At 38.3% G+C, this 16,295-nt stretch overlaps 1 protein-coding gene across 1 annotated transcript in view; it reads left to right on the forward strand.

Moving 5' to 3' along the window:
- The window catches only part of LOC140233781 (uncharacterized), a 157,213-nt gene that overhangs the window by 133,664 nt on the left and 7,254 nt on the right, over nt 1-16,295 (forward strand). The window contains exons 90-100 of the mRNA XM_072313875.1: nt 3,936-3,965; nt 7,377-7,581; nt 8,260-8,355; nt 9,713-9,970; nt 10,610-10,664; nt 11,218-11,320; nt 12,219-12,276; nt 12,628-12,808; nt 13,373-13,488; nt 14,083-14,221; nt 15,088-15,353. Coding sequence (XP_072169976.1) covers nt 3,936-3,965; nt 7,377-7,581; nt 8,260-8,355; nt 9,713-9,970; nt 10,610-10,664; nt 11,218-11,320; nt 12,219-12,276; nt 12,628-12,808; nt 13,373-13,488; nt 14,083-14,221; nt 15,088-15,353 — 1,507 coding nt within the window. The remainder of the gene's footprint in view (nt 1-3,935; nt 3,966-7,376; nt 7,582-8,259; nt 8,356-9,712; nt 9,971-10,609; nt 10,665-11,217; nt 11,321-12,218; nt 12,277-12,627; nt 12,809-13,372; nt 13,489-14,082; nt 14,222-15,087; nt 15,354-16,295) is intronic.

Genomic DNA, 16,295 nt, shown 5'->3' on the forward strand with positions numbered 1-16,295 from the left:
CACGTTCGCACGCCTGACTCAGTCAACTGCGTGCCAACTTCGCATATTCTGCTCAAACGCACAAACCCGCCCAAAACGATCGATAAATCGCAAAATACCATGATGGTACAATGGAAGCGTTTCTCACGCTTCCGTTCCTATCATATTGAGCTTGCATTTTATGTAGTGATTTACCAGCAGTTGGTGTTCCCTAGTGGATTTGCATGTAAATTCTAAGTTTCTGTCACTGTTTTGTGTGCAAAAGTCATGCATTTACAGTAATGTAGCTGCTGGCCATTTTAAAGAAAAAAAAAAATCATAGATTTGACTTACAATTTACATCAGAGCAGAGCTTGGCATTCTCTCTCCAACTTTACTCACTATACATGTCCGGCTCACCAGAAATCTGACTGTAAAAGTTACATAGAATTGAAAAACAGAAAGTTTTCTCAAAGTATGACTACATTTGGTGTCTCAGAATAATGTGGCACACTGGGGGTTTACACCATGGCACATAGAGAGTTAACCCTTGTAGGCTCCTTGCCCTGCTAGTCTAGGTGCATATGCATGTACACTGTATTAAGTGTAGGTGTGCAAAGACACACCTGTGGGCATCATCTTGTAAGGTGTGGTTAGATGGAGATACATATAATCCGTACACTGCTGATCAAGTGTTTCTGTGTAATACTAACAGGCTACTGACAGAATTGCCCCACTTGTTGAGTGCTGTCCTTGTGGGCAACACTTTTCTTTATTTGCTGTTGTTTCTGAAAATCTTAACTCTTTTTCTCCTGTGATACAGCTACAAAGAAGGGAAACCTGACCTTGACTAAAAGCAGTGTATATCATAACTTACATTTCTGTGTTGTTGTTTTTTCTCAGATTGCTTGCGCTATGTACGTAGTACTAAAATATGTGTGTGTGGTTGTTTAATGCCCCATAACTGTACTGGCATGCTAACCTGTAAACATTAAACTGCACATTACTTGAATATGAGATCATTCTGAAGCACATGATTTTCACACAACAATAGATATATAATGTACTCTTAATTAAATCCCACAAGGATTGGAACAATCATCCCTCAGCATTCACACTGATTCCCACTGATCGGTTACTAGCCATCCCCTTTAAAGTCGAAGGAAAAGATTCATTGAGCAGAGTCATGGAGAAGAAGAAAAATATAGCAAAACAGTAATAAAGCAAAGAAAAATACTCAACAATGTCAATAACCCAACAAAATACTGCTTCAGCTGTCGATTTGAAGTTGGATCACTAACTGCCAAGTAAATTAACCTGCTTTTCAGACATAGTTAATTGGATTATGTGTCAGCCATTAGATTAGCTTTCTGTGAGTAGCACTTGGAATATATTGTAGTCAATATGTCTTTGCAATGCGAATTAATGCCTCATTGATAGCATTTAACCATTTTTGTATATCATTTGGTGACATATCTTTCACAGGAGTAACCAAAGGTACGTATTAATCAGCTTTCTAGATGTGCACTCATCTGACATTCTTTTGATGACTGTATGTCTTTCCATTTCCCTCAAAGTCTGTAAAAAGAGACATTGAAGATAGTTTTACTAGGAGAAATCATGCACACAATTGATAAAGGCTACAGCCCATCATTTCTACATTAGTATCATAGGTGTATGTGCATCAGAAAACTTTGGTTCACCACCCATATAGAATTTCCTATTTCCTTTCTTGATCCTGCATGATTCGGTCACCCTTACCCTGTGTAAACTTCTTCATCTGCCACCTCCTCTTTGTTGAATACTTCTCTCGTGCCATGAAAATTCACAGCCTTTTTTTTTTTCTAATTCTCCATTTCCATTGTGATTCTTTGTTGTACCTCGTGAGATTGTGTTACTTTTCATTGGTTGGGACAAATGGTGTTTTTCCTTCATGTAGTTGGGCATGACAAAAAACAAAACCCATATCAAAATGATTAGTTTTCATGAGCAAACACATCTAATGTACAGCATGTACAAGTGTAACCAATGCACGTGTCTAATTGTGACCGTGCACCTCAAAACGAACATAAAGTCGCACACACTGATTTTGCGTGAGGACTGAAAATAAGTGAAATGGGTCAACCTAGCCGAACTTGACTTTTTCATATTTTCTGAAAGAGCGGGTCTTCTTTTACATTATGCTAAAATTCGGTATCATAAAACGGGCAGGAAAGTGTGTTTTTTTTAACAGTTTATATCGAACATTTTTGGTAGAATAGTGTGATTAGGTGTGTCTTTAGAATCCCTTTTTCATTTCTGAAAAACCTTGTCCACACTCTTCACTTTCAACTCTAATAACTTTTGAAAGGATAGTGCTACTGCTTTGAAAGTTGGCATTGATTATGGACAGAATGTGTTAATGAGGCATTTTTAATTTCAGTTTAATCTGATAATCCCTTCATTGTTGTTACTCTGGTGGTTTACTTCCTGTTTTTTTGTCCCATTCATCGCACAGCCAGCACGGTTTGGTAAAGATTAAGCGCTTGAATAGACACTGTACTTCAGAGCCTCTTTTCTCAGTTCACACTTTTCCTGAGTTTGTGCTTTCTTTCCAATAATTAGATAGGTTAGGAGAGTCCATTTGATTTGAGTTATACATCATTTTAAAGCTTAAAGTCTGCTCTTTCAGAATATGGCCTTAACTAAAAATTCATGTCTGGCGACTTTTTGTTTGCAACTGATTGACAAATTGCCCTACATCGACGTAAATAAGCACTGAATTGATCAGTGTTTTTTAGTAGTAGCCATGATAAAAAAATCATGGGCGTACATACTCGAGCAGGATTCGAACCTACGACCTCCTGATCACCGTCGATGTAGGGCAATTTGTCAATCAGTTGCAATGAAAACATCTCGACGGAAGAAATTCATGAATTTGAATAACAAAGCAGTACCCGCTGCATGCTATAAGGATTAGAACCAACACTTACTGTCGGGCGAAAGCTCGGTGGTCTAGTGGAGATGACGCCTGTCCGGTGATCAGGAGGTCGTAGGTTCGAATCCTGCTCGAGTATGTACGCCCATGATTTTTTTATCATGGCTACTACTAAAAAACACTGATCAATTCAGTGCTTATTTACGTCGATGTAGGGCAATTTGTCAATCAGTTGCAATGAAAACATCTCGACGGAAGAAATTCATGAATTTGAATAACAAAGCAGTACCCGCTGCATGCTATAAGGATTAGAACCAACACTTGCTGTCGGGCGAAAGCTCGGTGGTCTAGTGGAGATGACGCCTGTTCGGTGATCAGGAGGTCGTAGGTTCGAATCCTGCTCGAGTATGTACGCCCATGATTTTTTTTTATCATGGCTACTACTAAAAAACACTGATCAATTCAGTGCTTATTTACGTCGATGTAGGGCAATTTGTCAATCAGTTGCAATGAAAACATCTCGACGGAAGAAATTCATGAATTTGAATAACAAAGCAGTACCCGCTGCATGCTATAAGGATTAGAACCAACACTTGCTGTCGGGCGAAAGCTCGGTGGTCTAGTGGAGATGACGCCTGTTCGGTGATCAGGAGGTCGTAGGTTCGAATCCTGCTCGAGTATGTACGCCCATGATTTTTTTATCATGGCTACTACTAAAAAACACTGATCAATTCAGTGCTTATTTATGTCGATGTAGGGCAATTTGTCAATCAGTTGCAATGAAAACATCTCAACGGAAGAAATTCATGAATTTGAATGACTTTTTGTTTGTTTTGAGGTGCAGGGTCACAATTGCAGTGTCATAGTGTCTAGTAGCTTCTAAACAATGTTCTGTCTATCTGTTTTTGATGTTGATATGATAAAGGAAAAACTGTTATAATACTATTGACAGTGTCCATAATGTGATACCTCACTTCTTAAGATTGATTTTTCCTTGACAATGTTGTATGTTGTATCGTTCTAAAAGTTGTTGTATTATTTCTTCTTTACATGCTAACAGCAGACAACGCATTTGTTCTGGAACCCACTGGTTGGTGCAAACACAAGTTTTAATATTATACAATTTTTTTTTTGCAATCTGCTTGCACCCATTGTAGCCATTGCTCCACTGCAAGACATATGCAATTTTTCTGGCAGTTCAGAGCAGTTTACACCCAACAGAGTATTGAATCAGATTATGGTTTTTTTTTTTCAGTCTTAAGGGGATTTAGAGCAGAAACTGCAATTGTTTCATATCCTACTTCTTTGTTTCATATCCCACTTCTTTGTATCATAATTACTGCAAGGGGACAAAATGTCAGATTAAACTGCACAATGAAAAGTCGTGAAAATGATGTGTGTCAAGTTAACTATTGCAGATTTGGGAAGGTAATCTCTGGAATAGGATGCAACATGATAAAGATTATGGCATAATCTTTAAAAGTGTGCAAATGAACTAAACTTTAATTGCAACAATAAAAATGGGGCACTTTCAGCATTTCTGTGACTGACCCGGGAAAGTGTCAAATCCAAAGGATTTAATAGGTTCTTTTTGGGTCTGTCAATACTCTAGTGTAATTATTGTTTTCCTTTTCAAATATAGCTTACTTTATATTTGATATGATATTCAAAGTCATAATCTGGCTGAGTAATTTCGTTGATTATGAGTGGAAGGTATAACATTGAATCCATGATTCACTGTGTGCGGACAAATATTTGTGTTCTGCTTGGGTGTAAACTACGTCTCAAATCAAAGGCTGGAATTTCATAAGGCCTCAAATATTGGTATGAAATGCCCATCATTCATTGCTCATCTAGCTATGGAAAAAACAACAACGACAAAAACTCATCCGAATCAATGCCAAACACTTCTAGAAATTCATGTGTGGTGTGCGTGCAATTTCTTTCAAATTCAGATCCGCCTGCCACATGCATTCAGTGATTTTTATGTCATGTAGATGTCGTGCTAATAATGCAACCTTTAAAATGTTGTGAGTTTCATTGTAGTAAAGACCTAGATATTAGTGATATTCATGATGACATTAAAGACTTAGAGAAAAGAATTCTGGAAAGGCTTCATGAAAACATCTGCCATCTTTATACACTGTATTTACTGATACATGAAACTATATTTGAGAGAATTTCTGCCAAGATTTAAGAGGTATTTTGGTACATGTACATGCCTTTAATACCACCACCTGCCTTCTATCTTGGGGGATGGTTTGAATGGTTCAATGAGCAATTCAGCTTCCATGATTGTAATGTCAAGCAACTCGGCAAGTCCAATGTGTCTGTACATTGTATGTGTGTGTGTGTTTGTAAGATAAACACACATACACCCACAAAAAGACTTGTACAATTCCATTGTTCTCAGAAAGAAAGAAAGAAAGAAAAAAAAAAAAACCATTGGCTTACTATTTGACATCCACGCCAAACTGTGCCAGTTTGGATGCTTAAATTCAAAGTTGTCACAAATTTCAGGAAATTGAATGAAATTTAGAAAATCAAGAAATTGTTAAAGGTAAAAACTTGTATGTACATGTATTGTGATACTATGTGTATCCCCTGTACACCATCTAATTAAAATCATTCTGTACATTCTGTATCTCTCTTTTATTAATGACCTATGACACGTGGGATGATAATTTGCTGAGTTATTTGATGCAACTTATCTCTGTTGATGACCAGTGCTGATGTGGCCCTTAAATTCTTGTGGAGATTTTTTATTGTAACATTGGCGATGCATCCATGTGCAAGAATGTGATTTTGCAGTTATAATATTTCACATTTCCCAGTTCACATGGCCCTTTTGGGAACTAATGAATGTACAATGTATGTGTATTTAAAGATGCATTTTTACTGTAAAACTAGGAATGTTTGTGTGCATTTTAATTTCGCGAATTTCGCGAGAGCTTAGATTTGCGAAATTAAAATGCCTGTGAAAGCTTTTGTCTACACTATAAGCATTGAATGTTAGAGGCAACTCGCAAAAATTTCATGCCGCGAGAAATGCTGTCAGCTCCATTTCGCAAAAAATGTCATGCCGCGAAAATATCTTGTTTTACAATAGTGTAAGTTTGATGGAGTTTGGCATTACTTTTTGTTTCAGGATATCATTCATCCCAGTGCAAATCCAATCTTAGCCTTCCTTCATGCCATGCAAGAGTGATATACACTGTACATATTTTTTATGATGTCAGTTTACAGCATATCACTTTACATGAGTGCAGCTCTTGTCTCTTTCAAAACAAGCCTGTCATGTTTGTGTGTTTCTTTGTGTACGTCTTTGTTGTGATTGACTCTTGTCCATCTGTGCTAACATTGTCATTGTGATAATGATGTGTCATCCTTTCATCTTCCTTTCATCTCACCGCTGTCGTGTCATCCATCTCTTCTCTCATCATCATCTTCCTCTCCATTCGTCCGTCCATCTGTCCATCCGCTCATCCATCCATTCCTCCGTCTATCCATCCATCTATCCATCCACTTATCCTCCCCTCCGATGGTTCATCCATCTTTCCACCCACCCATCCATTCACTATCTATTCATTCATCAATTTGCCCATCTGTCTATCTGTCAATCCGTCCATCCTTCCATCCAACCATCCATTCTGTCATACATCCATCATTCCATTCATTATCCATTTGTTCATTCATCCATCCATTCATTCATCCATTCATCCATTCATTCATCCATTCATCGTCCATTTGTTCGTTCATCCATCCATTTTTTCATCCTTTTATCCATCCATCTGTCCATCTATCCATTCATTATACATCCATCTACCCATCCATTCATCCATTCATTAAACCTTTCATCCATTCATCCATTCATCAATCGTCTGGCATTGTCCACCAAATTATCCCTTCTTCGTTTCTCACCTATTGTACTCTTTGATAATTGGATCCATCCCCCATCCATCCACACATCTACCCATCCCTCACAAAACCAATGTGTCATCGCATTCTGCATGATTACCATCACTTCTTAACATGCACATTCCTTTCCAATTGACCCCACATTCTGCAATACACACTCACATGGAATGCAATTCAACATTTTCATCATCACTATCATCATCATTGTCACTATATCATTTTCACCATTATCGCCTCAATTTTTCAAACCTTTGCTGTAACCACATCCCTCCTTCACACTTCCCTTATCGATTGCATCAACAATCTTTCGGATGTCAAATTGCGGTGCTCATAATGTTTGTATACTCCTGTGTCTTGTTTGCCTGTGAAATCTTGCATCCCCTAAACAAACAAACAAATCACAAAATGAACTTGAAATCAAAAACCAAATGAATTCATGCCTATGTATAAAAAAAAAAAATAGATTCACTTCCACCTTACTATAAGCGATGGACCTCAAAACATCCAAAAAGCGGCCCTAATCCTAGTTTCTATGGCCATCCCTCTCCTTCCCACCCCCCTCTCCCTCTGTTCCGCCGGTCAGCTCTCCAAAAAGTCTGGGGCCTGATCGTCAAACGCCTCCACTTCATCCGCCGCGACTGGCGGGGCTTCATCTGGTCCGTGCTCATGCCGGTCACGCTGGTGGCGCTCGCCGTCGGATTCGCCCAGCTCAGCGAGAACGCCCGGGAGGTGGAGCTCCAGCTCACTCCGACCATGTTCAACAAGCCCGACAGCTACGTCTTCTTCAGGTGAGTGAAGAGAGAGGGGAAAAAAGAGAAAAGAGAGAAAATGAGTTAAGAGAGGGAGAGATAAAGGGTCAGAAAGAGAGAGAGAGAGAGAAAATAAAAGAGATAGGGATATATTTAGAGAGGGAGAGGGAGAGAGAGAGAATACCTCATTCACTTACAAGCTGTCATTATCACAATCTTGAATGTGTGGTTTACTGAATAAGCCCAAATTGAGCTCATGTAAAGTGACACCACACCCAGTTTTTCATTGATGAAACTTAATGTGTTACTTAATAGTATTTTTGAAGTGATACTGATATGCAGCATTTTTCAAATTTGCATAACCCCTTGTTTATACAATGTATAAACTGTCTCTACAGGTCCTACTAAATGTGAAACCTAAAGTTACATGTCATATTGCTTTAGGTTTTTATTCAGTTACGTTTAGTGGTATTTAGGGACATGTTTTTTTTTTTCTGAACTTTTTAGCCCTCCATGGTCTATTTTATTGTCTAAATGTCAGCATAGTACAAATTCATAATCTTCAGTCAAAATCTTTTTTTTTTTCTTAGCATTTCTCTCGTTATCATTTACACATACAAGGCTAATGTTAGAGACAGTTGGTTCTTTTGCCCAGTTGGTTGCTTTGAGGAGGTTTGACCATACTACTTCTCATTCTCTCCCCACACACCATGACAGTCATGAAAGCTCCAGCCCTGTGGGGGAGAAACTGCTCAATGCTTTCCTGGATCCACCGGGTCTGGGGACCACCTGTCTGGAGGATTCAGTCCAAATGTGAGTCTCACAGCAACATGCCTACAGGTTGATATGTTGATTAAAATGATTGATTGGTTGATTGACAGATCGGTGGTTAGTTGACAGATTCGTTGATTGATCAATTTATTGATTGAATGATTGATCAATTAATTGATTAAATGATTGATCAATGTATTGAATGAATGATTGATCAATTTATTGAATGAATGATTGATCAATGTATTAAATGAATGATTTATCAAGTGACTTACGGGTAGACTTTGATTCATTTGTTGTTTGGATGGCTTTGCTGATAGATTGATGGAGCCATTTGATTGATCAACTAGTAAATAGAAAGAAAGATTGACTAATTGACTAATTGATAGCTTGACTTATCAATCAATTTGATTGATTGATTGATTGATTAATTAAGTGACTAATGATAGATTAATCAATTTGTTTAATGATTAGTTTACGGGTGAATGGATGCATTGATTAATTGATTTAGAGTGTGATATTGATACATTGTAGATGCATTGATTGGTTGACTACATGGTCAAATGATATGTAATTGATTAATTGTTTATCAAAATGCTAAAAGGGTAAAAAGTATAAGGCTCAGTAAGGAAGTGGGAACATTGTTCTGATTCTTCTGAGTGAACATTAAAGACATGAAATTAGTGATTGGCAATAAATAACAGGTGTTCAAACATTTCTAGTCATTTAAAGGGAAGGTAAACCCAAAGAACAATGTGGATTGAGTGAATGCAGCAACATTAGTAGAACACATCAGTGAAAGTTTGAGGAAAATCGGACAGTCGATGCAAAAGTTATGAATTTTTAAAGTTTTGGTGTTGGAACCGCTGGGTGAGGAGACTACTAGAGGATATGACGTATGAGTGGACAACAATACAAAGAAAATATAAAGGAAATTCAGCAAAAATTCACTTTCTTGGAATCATGAAAGAGCAATGGACCAACTGCTTTCAGAAAGCAGGGGGAATAATTGCTACCCTTAACATATGTCAATATCAAGTTGATGGAATTTGTAATTTTCATGAAAAATAGATTTTTGCAGAATTTTCATTATATTTTCTTGGTATTGTTGTCCACTCAGTGTACGTCATAACCTCTAGTAGTCTCCTCACCCAGCGGTTCCAACATCAAAACTTTAAAAATTTTTGCATCGATTGTCCGATTTTCTTCAAACTTTCACTGATGTGTTCTACTAATGTTGCTGCTTTCACTCAATCCACATTTCTCGTAGGGTTTATCTTCCCTTTAACTTCCTTGATTTGTGGTATTGGTGCACCCATGCAGGCACAACCACATATTTATATGCTTCGCTACATCCCTATCATTTTTGTCTACATTCATTGATGTGCTTTGTCTGCAGGAATTCCTACTCCTGCGACGACTCAGAATCTGACTCCTACAACTTCACCGGAATCTACGCCCCTGAGCTGGCGGTGGTTCCGCCGAACCAGTGCAACTGCACCACCTCAGGGATCGGGGTGGAGTGCTCCGCGAACGCTGGGGGCGTTGCCCCGCCCCAGTTTCTGACGGATCTTGGTATCTACCTCCAGGACATCACCCCAAAGAGGAACAAGAACATGTACCTGGTGGACACCCAGCTGGAATATCAGGATTCAAGGTTAGGGGAGGTGTAGGGGATGGACAAATTATTTGTTTATCAAGAGGATCATTAATTTTTGTATATTTTACATAGCAATGAGTGTGTTTGATAATCCTCTCGATGATAGTCTTCAAGAAAGGCAACTGAGAACAGTGCTAAGTGTGTATTGATAACGATCAATAATAGTGATTTTTCTCATCATTCTGTGATGCTTGATTTGTGACTGGAGTCCAGCCAAATGTATGTGCACTAATTCTGCAATTTCGTGCACCAAGGGCAATTTGTGAGTAATATGATATAGATATAGCAATTATAGAAATTAAAACAACAACAAACAAACAAAACTTGACACAATTTCTGATTTCACATTTTAGTAACACGACTGTTATGATGCTCTTATTTTATCGTGGTTGGAAAAAAAGGCATGGAGGAAAAGATACTAATTCACTTTAACATTTTTTACTAATGTTCAGGTACACAGACTGTATACATTTGTACATGTGAACTGCGAAATTATTCCCTTTTATTTTTTGAAATGTACACAGTGTACACATAATATACAAGTACACTATTTGTGCTATCAGAGATGTCACAGCTTAGAGGCATCCCTCTAATATTCACTACATGTTTCCTTCTTCTTTTTTCTCCTTCTTCAAGGTACGGAGGAGTGAGTTGGTTTGATGTGCAAGGAGATGATCAGACCACTACTCAGGCCAAGGTGAGAACGACTGTCACAACTACTTGTACATTAATGTCAAATTTTCCCTCCTGTTTATGATACATTTATTTGAATTATTTACGTACTATATATGCCAAGTAGTTTGTGAGGTTTTTATTATTTGCGTATTTCACAAGTCAGGGGTTAATTGCGAATTTAAAGACACGCGAAAATACTGACTGATCCTGACATGAATGTGACGTGCAACACATACGTTTCTTCATTCAGTACAGTAGCCTATGTCACAATTTCAAATTGACCACTCGTGAAATTGTCAGGAAGTGCCGACTTGCTGAAAAAATTACAGACTCACTTAGTATGTGGCGTATACAGTACTTTAAGGTCATTTCACCATCCTTTCTATCTGTTCTGATAATGTTGAAGCTTACGTAGAACTTGACTTTCATCTTTTGACTGAGAACTCTCATTGTCATACATGTAAACCAATATATGTCTATGAAATATTCAGTTTGTTCAATACCCATTGTGAGGGATTTAGGGAACATGTCACTTTTTAACAAAATATTTGGTTTTACTGTACTTGCAGGCTTGGTTCAACAACCGTGGTATACACGCCATGCCAACATTCCTCAACGTCATGAACAACATCATCCTGAGGGCTACAGTGGATGCCAACGCCTCAGAATTTGGTGAGATGAGTTGCATGCCAGCAATATTTCATTTCATTTCATTTATGAAGTTTCCACACAAATTATACAGTGTTGTATTTGCAACATACATTGATGACAATGTAAAGTAACACATAGATTGTAAGTTCAATGTATAAAGACTATGGTATATTAGAATTTGACGTTCCAGAGAAAATTGTAGATTCAAATTCAAATTTTCAAATGATTTTATTTCGGACCATATAAAGTAAAACAGAGTAATATACATAATGTTAACATGAGTACAGAATCACACATTAAGCTTCAACAAAACATGGATACAATAATAGTAATATAAAATTTGTATTTTGAGAAATAAACAAGTAAGCAAATACAGTTTTATTTTTTAACTCTACATGGAAAAGTGGAATTCACAAGAGAAACATAAATCCTTCAGACTGTGACTCCATTTTCTTGAAAAAGAATATCTCCTGCAATTTTGTTGCAACTCCAATCTTTTATCTTGCTTGAATGTCATTATGCATATTTCCATGTTGATTTACTGGCATACGGCAGGTGCATTGGTTGTGCGCTTTTTGCACCTGAACACTTTTAGGGGAGGTGTACTTTAATTGTTTTATGGAAGAAAAGTTAGTGAGAGCTAGAGTGTGAGTAGGTTTGCCAAATCTGCAAAAGCCACAGGATGGATGGATCAACGTGCTGGCTTATGCCGTTTGCTTTCTATTGCTCGTCATCTAGGGTAAATCATGAGCAAATCAGTATTCTTCATCTGTTTTCTGATCTGTGTGGTTGTGTGTCCTGAGCTAGCCTCAAACCATCTAGCCACCTTCCCACCCTGATCTTATGATTTATATGTTTGCGGTAGAGTTACACTGTTTGATTCGGTAGTATTTTGTGTTGTACTTTGGTCTATCTACAGGTATCACAGCCTACAACCATCCGCTCTCACTCTCCAAAGAAGATCTGGGCACCAATGTGTAAGTTACTCTACAGCAAGATCTCTTCAATTATTGTAGTGTATGTGACAGTTTTCCTTGAGGTGTTTTGACTCATTTATTTCATTTGGGCTGTGTTGTTTTAGAAATAAAATTAAATAAGGCATTAAATACATACCTTGTAAGTGTATTAGACAAGAACTTTCCTGTGCATTTTGATTTGGCAAATCTTGGTTTCTTGTGGAACTTGTGAAAAAAAATCCATGCATGCCAAAATTTCTGGTTTTACCGTATTGCCTATAGTACTTTATAAACTCAAGTCAGAGTGAGAGGAATGGTATGATGCAGTAAAAAAAAAAAAATTTAATTTTTTTTTTGTCTGTACCATTCCAGATGGTTGGAGGCTGGAGAATTGTTCGGTATCACTCTCATCATCGTTGCTGCCTTCGCCCTCATCCCCTCCGCCTTCGCCATGTTCCTTATCGACGAGAACCTCAATGGCTCCAAGCGCCTCCATTACGTCTCCGGTGTGGGCACCTTTGCCTACTGGTCCACCAACCTCCTCTGGGATATGGTAAGACTAAAATCACTGTCATGAATCTGTCAACCTATCTGTACCATTTTCTGAAACCAATGGCTATTCTCAACGGTTTGACATGAATCATCCTGTGAAGTACAGATGTGTCTTGTATACCTTGAACTTTAACCTGTTAAAGGATGAGTCCGGAGTATATTTGGGCAGGTAGCTATGGGACGTGCGTTTTGTAGCAATATCATCCCGTCCTCAATGGGTTAAAGCAATTCTGGCAAAACAAGATTGAAGAATGGTGTTAACATTGTTCTGTCAGTCAATTTCCTTGTAGTTACGGTACAGTTGCCATTATCAATGTTACACTTTTTCACTTTTCTGCTTTTTCTTATTACAAAGGTACATGTACCATCGTTTAGGGGCATGATTGGTAGCTGAAGTAGTCAATGTGGTTTGCATTTCTGATTTATTTTCATGATTAGAAATGTCCGTAACACAGCTAATTTGTGTGCACAAAGGCTTACAAAAAGTGAATCTTTTTCTCTAACGATATAATTGCCAAAGTATGCTTTTCCTCAAGTTAATAAGTTTTCCCCCCTTTTTTTCCAGCTCATCTACTGTATTCCCGTCGGTCTCATTATGGCCGTCCTCAAGATCTTCGAGTACGGCTCCCTCATCTCCCTCACCAACATCGGGCCCTTTGCATCTCTGGCTCTCCTCTACGGGTAAAGAAACAACAATATTTCTCACCATATCACTTTCTACAGTGCACCTTGATAAGTATATCGCGATCACACTGTCTCATCATGCTCCATCCCAACACTGTATGTGAACTGCCAAACACTGGGGAAAAAGTCACGTCTTATAAGGAACTGTGCATGATACAGTGGACCTGTTTAGCTTTCATCGCAATGGCATTGCATATTTTAGATGGTTTTTCTTTCTTTCTTTCTTTTCTTTGGGGGGGGAGGGGGTTGACTAATTACTATTGCTACAATGTGTAAATGCAAGGTTGCTACATGTGTATTTCTCTAAAGTATCCCCTCATATAGTGTACATTCAACCTGACCATGTTTTATACATGTATCTTGCCTGTAAATCTTTTCTTATGTACATGTATGTACCAGGGTACTACATGATAATGTCTGTTGATATCATGCCGACACTTTGTTAGCTTCTGTATCACTATATTGACAATGGAATGCAGTATTAAGAAAGTCTTAATTTCAATTAATTGTCTAAGTGATGAAAGTGTCCTTCTCCAGCCCAAACCTAATGCATGAAATGGTGACCCTTTTCTTCTTTTTTCATTCTGACAGGTTTGCAATGCTGTGTCAGATCTACCTGTTCATCTCGCTGTTCAAGAACGCCGGGACCGCCTTCATCGTCCTCTTCTGCTCCATCCTCCTCTCCGCTGTCGTCACCAACATGCCCAACTGGCTCATCGCCCTGGAAACGGTGAGAGCTCCGCCCCTTGACATCATTGTTTGCATTTCTATCTTCCTCTTTTAGCTCATCTTCTTTTTCTTTTCTGTCCTTGCCTTGGTCCATCTCCTTTTGATGTAGGATTTGATAGCTGTACAGATTGTGGGCATGTTAAATGTTTTTGGTTGTTAGCCTTGAAGAAAGTGTTTGTTGATTACCACCGACAGTAACTGCTTTTCTTCTTATCTTATTTTGTCTACTCTTTATTAGTACTGTAGTTCTTTACTCTATTCAATTTTAGTCAGTTCATTTCAACATCTGAACCAACAGATGTGTCACAGCCAACACCCCCGTATTTGAAGTGGGCTGATTTAATGTCAGATTGATGCCAATTGGAACCAGGGATGTGAGAGTTCAGAGTTTAATCTGATTTCAGACTATTTACTCTCCGCCAAACCCACTTTTTAGACTTTTCAAAGGCATTAAACTGTTCACAAGATATGCACTTACAGTATGACTTTTCTTTTTCATAAGTTTCAGATTTTTTCCAGACTTTTTTCTTCAAGTACTCTCGCGTCCCTGTATATTATGTTCAATGTTCAATTTTCTGATTTCGAAAAATGTATTTGTGATTGAAAGCCGAATAAATAATAATAATAATAATAATAATAATATTATCAAAACCATATTGCTTTGTGTCAAGCAAATTTCAACAGTTGACCGCAATGCATTGTAGATATTTTAGGTCCTCTGTAAGTGTGACATGTTTTATGGTTGCTATGTACAACTGTATGCTGGTACAAGTACCAACCTAGTAAGTCTTGTCACCCTCAATACTTGTTTGTCATCACCTTTTCCCAATCCCTCAAACTTCCTCTATTCTTTTTTACCCCCTCCAGCTCTCGGAGGAGGACGAAGAGATTCTGGGATACCTGAACTGGGCCTTCCTGGCATTCACCCCGTTCTGCCTCTCCTCGGGGCTACTGGACCTCATCCAGAACCAGATAACCGCCGACATCTACGGCGCCTTCGGTGTCGACGAGGGGGTGTACCAGGACCCCTTCGAGCTCCTGAAGTGGAAGCTGGTGGCGCTGGCGGCGGAGGGAGCCCTCGCCTTCCTGCTGCTTCTCATCGTCGACGGCATCCAGAACAGCAGCATCAGCAGGTGCGATTGTCTTCTTTCTCCCTTCCTTCTTTCCGTTTTACAATTTTTCTTATCTCTTTCTCTGCTTATCTTATATACAGTGTATCTGTCTGTCTGTCTGTCTGTGTCTACCTGTATGTATGTACAAAGTACTTTCTCTACTCTCTGTCCTTTATTTTTTTTTCTTTTTTCACTTAAATTTCTTTATTCAATGCAGTATCAAAGTGGAAGCTACAGGGTGTAACTTCATATGACTTGTAGCTTCAAATTTAAAGGGGATGGCTAGTAACTGATCAATGGGAATGCTGGGGATGATTGTTCCAATCCTTGTGGGATTCATTTAACCCTAACTAGGCCGGGGGGGGGGGGGGGGGAGGGCCTCCGAGGCCCCCCCCCCCCTCGAAAAGCTATCGCCGCGACGTTTCATGACTTATTTCTTTTGAGTCTCCCGCATCTTTTGACACCAAATTTGCGATGCCCGGGCACGCGGTTCCGAAGTTGCGCATAAATATGTATGTGCATGTCAGACCAGAAATTGCTCAAAAACGTGAATTCGTGTACAATTTCAATGCAAACTGTGCTTACAGGCAAATTTCATAAAAGTGTGATTATTTTGGGGTTTTATTGATTTAAATCAATTGATAACACATTTTCTTGATCGGAACAATGTCGCGGACAAGTTTCATCGAAAAAACAATGAAAAACATAAAGTCGAAAAAACAAAGAAATACATAAGAAATTCAAAAAACAATAAAATACTTAAGAAATTTTTTCTGATGGCACAATTTTTTTCTCTTATATTTGCTCAGGACACTAAAAGGAACATTAACACAAAAAATGTGCCCATTTTGAGCTCTATTTAGTGATTTATACCAAATTGTCTGATTACATGCATCATTACGCATAAATTAGCATAATTTATCATAAATGATAATTTTTTAAAAATTTAACTTCGTGATACTT

The sequence above is a fragment of the Diadema setosum genome, chromosome 10, assembly GCF_964275005.1.
Source record: "Diadema setosum chromosome 10, eeDiaSeto1, whole genome shotgun sequence".
Lineage (NCBI taxonomy): Eukaryota > Metazoa > Echinodermata > Echinoidea > Diadematoida > Diadematidae > Diadema > Diadema setosum.